At 45.7% G+C, this 8,944-nt stretch overlaps 1 protein-coding gene across 5 annotated transcripts in view; it reads left to right on the top strand.

The window, feature by feature from the left end:
- Window positions 1-8,944, top strand: part of LOC116843988 (basic-leucine zipper transcription factor A-like) — an 89,749-nt gene that overhangs the window by 63,689 nt on the left and 17,116 nt on the right. For 3 of the 5 annotated variants that reach the window (XM_032815020.1, XM_032815021.1, XM_032815022.1), the window contains one exon: window positions 5,083-5,121. The exons of the other annotated variants lie outside the window; for them this stretch is intronic. In XM_032815020.1, the coding sequence (XP_032670911.1) occupies window positions 5,083-5,121 (39 nt within the window). The remainder of the gene's footprint in view (window positions 1-5,082; window positions 5,122-8,944) is intronic. 5 annotated transcript variants of the gene reach the window in all.

The raw sequence follows: 8,944 nt of genomic DNA, 5'->3' as shown, positions 1-8,944 counted from the left end.
CCCTCCCACCCAACCCACCACCTCCCACCGCCCCCCAACCCCCTTCTACTTCTCCACGCCTCCGTATAGTCTCTCGCCGACCTATCTCCTCGCTACGGCAATTTCAAAAAAAGTGCATTTTTCAAAAACCCATAAGACTAAACTTCTCCTAACTGTACTCCTCGGCACCGACAAGACGAGGAAAATCTATACGCTAAGCGGAAACTGGGCGCGGAGCGGTCTACGGTCTGTTTCAGAAAATATCCTCGCTTTCTTTTCGAATTGCGAATACATCTCGTACGATTCGCGTAGCAATTGAACGATTGCCTTGCAACTGACTAATTTCAGCGTATATTTCGAATATGAAAGAATCGCCAATTTTCTATTAAGTAATAAATTGCAGACATAAACGCTGATCCATAGGCAAAGCGGTAGATCCGTCCTTCGGTTCATTCGACCGTTTTCACAGCGGACAGATGATTTACATTCGAGCTTCGGATGAGCCACGAGTTTTCCGACCGACGCTTTTCGCCGCGGTCGCGTAATTTCGAATCGGGGAGAGAGAATTCCGTCCACTCTCTCGCCCGTTCATCCGACTCGGCAAAAGCTTTCGACGATAGCGTATGAAGCAGCCTGTACGCAGAAGCGCGTCGTAGTGGGGAGCGTGGGCGAACGGGAGGGTAAGTGCGGCAAAGGGGGATATCACGGTGTGCGCGCTGTGTTCGCTGCTGGCGAACGAGCGAGGGCGAGGGATGGCGTGCGGGTAGTGGCGGCGGCGAGAGAAGGACGACGAGAGCGTAGTCGAACAAGGAGGGAAGACATTACTCGTGCATGGGGCGTTACCACGGAAACCCCTATTCGTTCTCCATCCCTTCGCTCGCTCGTCAGGCAGCACGAGAGAACGAGGGAGCGAATGACGGGGGGTGGAGAGGGAGACGGTGACAGAAATAGAGGGACCGAAAGGACGACCGACAGAGAAAAAGGACATAGTGCGAAAGAGAGAAGGAGAGAGAGAGAGAGAGAGAGAGAGAGAGAGAGAGAGAGAGAGAGAGAGAGTTAGCGAGTGAGAAAGAGAGGGGGAAAGAGAGAGAAAGGGACAAGGAACGAGTTGGCCGCGCAAATCGGTGGGAGAAGGACAGAACAACAGAGATAGAGAGAGCGTGAAGGGGAGAGCGAAAGGAAGACGGAACGATACGACTCACAACGAGTGGGAGCAAGAGAAGCAGCAGCGCGATATCGAGAGGGGGGTGGGTGATGAACGGAGCGAGCAAGAGCAGGAGGGGAAGCGAGAAAGCGAGTGCTAGAGGGAGATAGCCGGCAAATGCGGAGCCGCCAGTGCAATCAACCCGTTGCCCACTCGCGAGGGTAAAACTATCCCGAAGTCAGACGAGGATACGTATATTGCGGAGGGAGCTCGTCACTATATACGTCACTATATATATATAATATATATATAATATATATATATATAATATATATATATATATATATATATATTAATATATATATACACACACACACACCACACACACACATATTTATACATATATGTACACATACGTTGTATATACATGTAATATATATTGATACATACGTGTGTATATATATGTATATATATATATAAATATATATATATATACATATACATACATACATAGATATATATGCTTTTATATATATATATATATACATACATAGATATATATGCTTTTATATATACAAATATACATTTTGATATATAAGTATATATATAAGCATATATATATAAGCATATATATATATATATATATATATATATATATACACATATATATATATACATATATATGTGTACATATAAATGGGACGCCAAATAAATAGGAGACATAGAGAGAGGGAATGAACGCAGAGACAAGATAGAGACAGAGAGTAGAAGAGAAACGAGCGCTTGGAGTGGAAAAAAGACCAGGCGAAATTACGGGATTAGATGCCTGCTACCTGTAACGAGACTCCGTCGATAAAGCAGCGCTCTGCGCTAAAGATTCCGAGACCATCATTCACGCGTGCTTTTTTAATTTGATCAGTGGCACCACAGTCCCCGAACGAGAACTGTCTGTTTCGCGAGTCGCAAGTACTCGAATGTGGATGTACTTCACTTTGGAAGATAATTCTAACAAATTATCCTCCTCGTAGCAATGGACGATGGAGGATAGTAGGGAAACAGGGTCATTGTCCACCCACTGTCCGCGTTAAACCCTTTCAGTGTCGCAATTGTGAAAACTTTGTTGCTCTGCCAGGTTACAAAACTAGCATTTTACATAACACTGCACGCTCGTGAATATCATCGACACCTCGCATCGTATCGTTGAAGCAACACCCGAGTAAACCAAGAACTTGGTTTACCTATGGGAAAGTCACTTCGCGTTAGATCCTTCTAGGTTTTCCAGAATTTCTATTTATATTTATGAAATAATCGAAATGTAGTCATATCTTGATCATGACGGAACTTAATTCAGAGGTATTATCATTTCTTCGATTTTAAGCATATTAAATAATTCGATGGATAAAAAATAAACGTTTGGGAGAATTAAGTTCATCATACAAACGGACAATGAATTTCTCGAATTGACTTTTCAAATTAACATTTTAATAGGCTTCACTTCTTCCTTCAATACTTAATCGACAGAGTATTTAATTTAATTTCATTCTTATTAATATTAATTTTATAAAACTTCCTTCAACGAGCGACCGATTCCAGATTATTCAAGGTGAATTTTTAAACGAAGGAATTAATATAATATTAAAATTATATGTACACATCGCGTGCGCGCAATCTAAAACTTCATGTTATCACAAAGTAAAAAAATTACGCATAACATATCATACGCGTCGAAATGATATTTTTACTGATTTATATCCCTATTCCGCCAAATGGCTCATATATAGTAACATATACAAATACAATGTTAAACTCATGCGCGCGAGGGTGTTGGGGCTTTCGTTCCTCGTGGCTGTTGCTGGTAAGGCGCAGTTGCTCTATTCTCTTGAAACCAGTTTTCCTCCACATGACTGTCGGGGAAGGGCAGACGGAAAGAACGAGAGAGTGTCAGAGAAAGAGTGAGAGAGAGAGAAAGAAAGAGAGAAGAACGGGGAGAGGGAAAGAGAAGAGGGAGGGCGAGAGAAGAGAGTGAGGAAGAAGACGAGAAAAAGAAAGGGAATAAGAGATGCTTATATGTGTATATGCCGTACACACACGCACATACAAATGCCCGCATGTTCGCGCGCGCCTCCTCGCCGCACGCATGTCAGCTAAACTAGAAAGTTGCTCCGACCGACGACGACGTCGAAGAAACGCCGCTCGAGCTAGAGCTACCTTTCGAATTTCAACCGCGAATATTTTCTACGTATAGACGCCGCTCGCCGCGTTGCGCCGCGCCGCGCCGGACATGCGCGCCCCGGCGAACTGCAAAATTCGATCGGCGCGCGCGCGCGCGCGCGCCCCGCACTCGATTCTCTCTCTTGCTGCCAGCCGCTGCCAGCCGCTGCTGCTAGCCCACGTAAAACACAACGCGCGGCGATCGAACGCAGCGTTTTCGAAAGCCCCGTGTATCCGTTCCGTCCGCGTTAGCTCTTGCGAACGGCGGAGCTCGCCACGGATCGGTAGGTGCGATCGATCGAGCGTATATTTGGTCGGAAGCCAAACGATGCGCCACATCGCGTATATATAATGTACTATTGCTACATGTTACATGCCACGTACATAATGTACGAACGGTCTTGTTACGCTTTAATATTTTATACTGCCCCTACCTCGTCTAAAAGCGTTACAATTGTTATTGGAATTGGAGCATGACTTGTAGGCCGTGATATTTTTTCCATAAGAATGATATTTTTCGACTGAGCGAAAAAATTCCTCTTATCTCGCGTATAAGTGCGATCTTCATGAATTAACTGGCAGAATTATCGCTGGTCAGCGTTAATGGTAACCTCATTCTCGAGCTATTCTGTGAAAATTGAAATTTTCTCAATATCGTCGCAGTTGTACGTCACACCCCACGATATCGTCGTCGAATTAAGAGTCAGAACGCGCGAATCCACCCTGGTATCGTGTAACCTGGCCGCATGGCAACCCCCCCGGTTCTTGCGAGTAGAAAGTCCGCCAGTAGAAGTATCTCGTTCTACGCGAGGCAACAGCGACTTCCCGCCGAGACGAGGCGAGGCGAGGCGAGGCGAGACGAGCTGAGGCGAGGTGAGGCGAGGCGAGGCGAGGCCTCGGAGCGTGGGTATCAGCACGGAACCGAGTCTACAACGCATTAGCGCGGCGTTGTCACGTTTCGAGGTTCTCTCTCTCTCTCTCTCTCTTCCTTCTCGCTCATTCTATATCTCTCTCTCTCGTTCTCTCTCTTTTTCTTCTTCTTCTTCGTCTCTCTCTCTCTCTCTGTCTCTCCTTGCCACCCCCTCCTTTCCCTCCCTCAGTGTTCCCGTCACCGCTCCCACCTCCCGACGCCTCGCGCCTAGCAGTACCGACTCGTTCTTTCTCTCGACTCCTCTCACCGCCGCGCCGTGCAACGTTGCTGACTCGACTGGCGGGAAAACTGGCTCTTCAAACGGATTTTCCCGCGACGGACGTACAGCTCGAGATTTCTTGCTATTCGTGTCCGCTCGTGGCTTGCCTATCGGTATTACAGGCAAGCATTATCGACTGTCATTAACTCTGCGCCCAACACATCGGGTTTCGGTCGTTTCTATTTTAAACGGGGATATTTAGTCCCGCGTTGTAATTTTTCGAAAATGTTCTCGCGAACAATAGCGAGACGGCATGACCGCGTTCGCGGAGAAAGCGATACAAACACATCCGTTGCATATACCTACGGTACGTTTATCTGCGCTGAAGAGATGGGATTACGAACTGTTATCTATGTATCTTAGACCGTTACTGTTGTAAGATATATTTTTGCAGAGAGCACGAATTATTTAGCACTCGGAAACAGGCAACGTGTTTCCACAATAAATGTAATAAGAATTTCTTTTATAAATATGCGTACTTATATATAAGTAAAACTTAAGTATTATAATATGGGGAATATTGTGTGAACTTACGATTCTTATTATTTCTGTTTTCAGCATAAAACTCATGAAAGGGAAGATGTTTTGGGCCTAAAGGTAAAAGCAAATTTTATAATAATAATAACTTTATTTTTCGTATATATAAGCTAAAATATTACAATAGTTTCGAGAGAATACTTACGAATTTGTAGAATAATTACATAAACGCAGATTTACTTCATTTATTGCCCTTAGTTTCGTCTCATTCTGAGGCACATTACATATAATGCCTTTCTAAACACACTTTTGTGGATGAAATAAAAAAAAGCGCACGGCAATGGCAAAACAACAAGTTTTATAGCAAGTTTCTACAAAAAAAAAAAAGTATAAAAACATTTATCAAATTGTTTTTTGTCATGCGTGCAACCCCCAGTGTGTGTTGGTAGTTATGCATGTTAACAATTGGAAAACTCACAACCGGGAACAAAAATACATTAGACATATTGATTTATACTGCATATATAAAGTTTACCGTGAGTTACTTTTACTCATTTAAGTATCTAATGTAAAACGCAATTTGGAAGGACTTGTCCTTTGCAGCTTCTATCTACCGCGCGATTGACCCCGTTTGGCTCCATATTGCGAGCGATAACCCTGACCATAGACACCATTGTCAAGATGACCGATCACATCGATTGTTCAATGGATTAATTAAGAGAATCATAGGCCGAGACGAGACTGTCGGACAGGAGCAGAAAGGGGGATATACGAAATAAATTCTATATTCCACTTTCTTCTCGAAAGTAATCTATGTCGGTATATCCAATGACCTCGATATACACACATGACCAACTTATAATATTTATTGATAAATTTTAATTTTCTTTCGCTACAATATCCAAATTTGTAATGAAATCACTTCTAAACAGCGATATTACCTCGTTACATTGTATAGCGATGAAATATCTTATTTCCGTGAGAAACGCAACACTTTGAAAACAAATACGGAACGCACGTCTCCTCAAATACGAGTCGGTCGTTGTGGTACAAATCTCCCGTTTCTTGAACGGGGATTCAGCGCGTCGCCTTCACGAGGCATCGAGCGCTCGGCAGCGTCCTGCGACTTTGGAAATAGAAAGTCACTTTGAAAATAGGCTCCGAAATATGCGCGCCTGGCGATGCCTCCCGTCGCTTCATCTAAGAAGAAGAAGAAGGAGGAGGAGGTGGAGGAAGAAGAAGAAGAAGAAGAGAACGAGGAGGAGAAGGAGAACTGCGATGAGGAAGAAGACAAGAAGCAGAGAGAGGCGCGGGGAGGATGATAGACGCGGTTTTAGACTACGGACTCGGCGCGTCGGCGTCGGGTTAAAAATAACAGTAACAGCGGCGGAGCCGGTCCTCTCGTCGTCGTCCACATCGTCCACGTCGCGTTTACCGCTGTTGCTGCTGCTGCTGCTGCTGGCTCGTATCTTCAACCGCTAAAGCTGGACGACGATATCGATGACGCTACCGCGTCGTTGCGACATAGCCTTGAGCGCGCTACGCCTCGTGTCGAACAACACTTAGGAACGGAGCCGCGCGATTTTTTGCATGAAAATCGAGTTTTAATATTCGCCCGGCGGTTGCGTGTCAGGATATTTCTGTCGCGTCTGCGAGCCAACAATCAAAATTTCATCTATGCGTTTAGCAGTCGCGCGCAATTACGATTATATTTTGGACAATTTTCTGTTTGCCCACGCGGATCCCTCGGGAACCGCGTGCTCGTCATGACAAATGTATAAATCTCGATGATGAATCGTCATGCTCCCCGTTTCACGAGACTTTCGCATTAGCAAAGCTGGACGAATTCGTCGGCGCGTCGAACCATTCCCTTTTTATGAAACGCAGATTATTTAGCTTGTACTTCTGCGAGTTGACGTGTTTGTAGGTTTTTTCGATAGGCGACATCTGTTCTACCTTTTCTATCATGACAGCCACTTGCTTATTATTATCTTACTTGTGAAAAAGACGCGTGTCAAGCTTGATAATTCACATATTCGCAGTTATATATCACTTGTCAAGTTTCTTGAAACAGAAACTTATCAGTCGTTATCGGCATATTTGTCTAATCCTTAATCTGTCAAGTCGCACGAGGTTGTCGCATAGGCTGTCAAACTAGTCAAACATGGCCAGCTGAATCTTTTTGTCACGCTCGCTCATGCTCGCAGTGTGTCATATCGGAGAGCTTATGGGGAACCGCTATAAGAGTTGACGCACTCATCGGGAAGTCCCGTGATGCATGTGAAATAACATTTAGGCCATTTATGACTTTCCGCCAGTCTGTGGTAATCGGAGTGTTAAATAAGAGTGCTGATAATATACGAAATCCTCATATCTCGCAGCATCGTAGACTCCACCGACGCTCGAACTCTTGGCTGCGCGCGATCAACGGGTTTTCTCCTTGCAACGGCGAGACGAATTTTATTTTCGTACCGCGGTGGCGTCCCGCGCACGACCCCGATGCCACCGCACCATCCCCCTCCATGTCTTGCTGCCCTAGCGCCGCGGCTGACACTCGTAAATCCGAAGCCGCGGCGTGCGATTGCCGCCGCGGGTGCTTCGATAATGCTTGGACGGTGTCGAACATCGCGTACGTGTCGGACACAGGCGAACAGGCTGCCTCGAACGAGACTAGCTCACGAGTGTTCGCGCTGTGAGCACCGCGCTCAGATCGGTACATCATTTCCTTCTTACGAAGCAATCATACTATTATGCGTCATGTAACTTGCATGGGCAGTCCCCATTAGAGTGCAGAGAAACGCATAATAAGCACATTTATTGATAAGTACCAAACCGATTTTGATAGTCTAATGAAAAGGCAACAGGCGCCACGTAAATGGTGCCGGAAATCTACTCTTTCAGCGTTTTTAGATCTAACTGTACTTTGTATATAATGGCCATGTAAGAAAGACATGATAGACGCGACACGAGCCCCCTCTCTCGTGGCATGTGTGCAATCTCATATAATTGCAAAAGCGCATCATTTTGAGCGCGTGATTTCGAGCTACACAGTACATGTTCGTACTTATACTGTGTTCAAGCATCGCTCGCTCGCTCGCTCGCTCGGCATGCCGGACGCTCGGCTAGGAATAGTCGGGACAGGATACGGGAACAGTTACCGACGCGTCAGGGCCAGCATTGCTCGAGGCGATCGGGCAAGGACGGTACCGCTACGGGCAAAGATCTTCCATTGCTCTCCTCCCGCAGGAATTTATGACGCGAAAAATCTCGTTTCCTCCGCGGAAATTCCCGCTGATCGTCTATTCCTCGCGCAACTCGCGCCCCACCTAGCGACCAAACTTGCGGATCGTTTTTAGGAAAAGCGAGAAAATAACGGGGAGCCATTCGCTCGGAACGGATGTGATATCTATCGGCGTGAGATTTACAGAGAGAATGACATCGCGAACTTCCTCACGATTCTACCCCTTTCCTTGACGATTTTGCTTTAAGGAAATATCAGACGGGATGCCGTCTTTCCTCGCAGTCCCTCATAACTTGATCTCCGTAACTAACTCTCGGGTGAAGGAGTTCTATTAACAGTTCTTAAATTACACGAAAAATAGGTATCTCACTCATGCGCGTTCATCCATCTAACGGCGGTTTGGATAGTAAAAAATCACGAATAATCTCGTGCTCGTTGCTCCGGTTCGAGCGCTGTCGATTTGTCCATCTCAATAAATAGGGATATTCTCGTCCCCATGACGAATGTTCGCCCGATCCAAATATTGGCGACGCAATCGATTTGGCGGTAAACAGACCGAGACGCTAGGCGTTTCGACGTCCGCAGGATCGGTAAGGAACGATATTGTAGGACGACACCACTCCTAGATCTGACGGCTGAACCGGCGTACGGAGGTCGTTGAATCCCATTAAGCGGTACTCTCCGATCGTTTCGCTGTCGACC

Source organism: Odontomachus brunneus, unplaced genomic scaffold, assembly GCF_010583005.1.
Source record: "Odontomachus brunneus isolate Ranch 3 - 2012 unplaced genomic scaffold, Obru_v1 Obru_scaffold_037, whole genome shotgun sequence".
Lineage (NCBI taxonomy): Eukaryota > Metazoa > Arthropoda > Insecta > Hymenoptera > Formicidae > Odontomachus > Odontomachus brunneus.
This window is presented reverse-complemented; position numbering and strand designations above follow the sequence as displayed.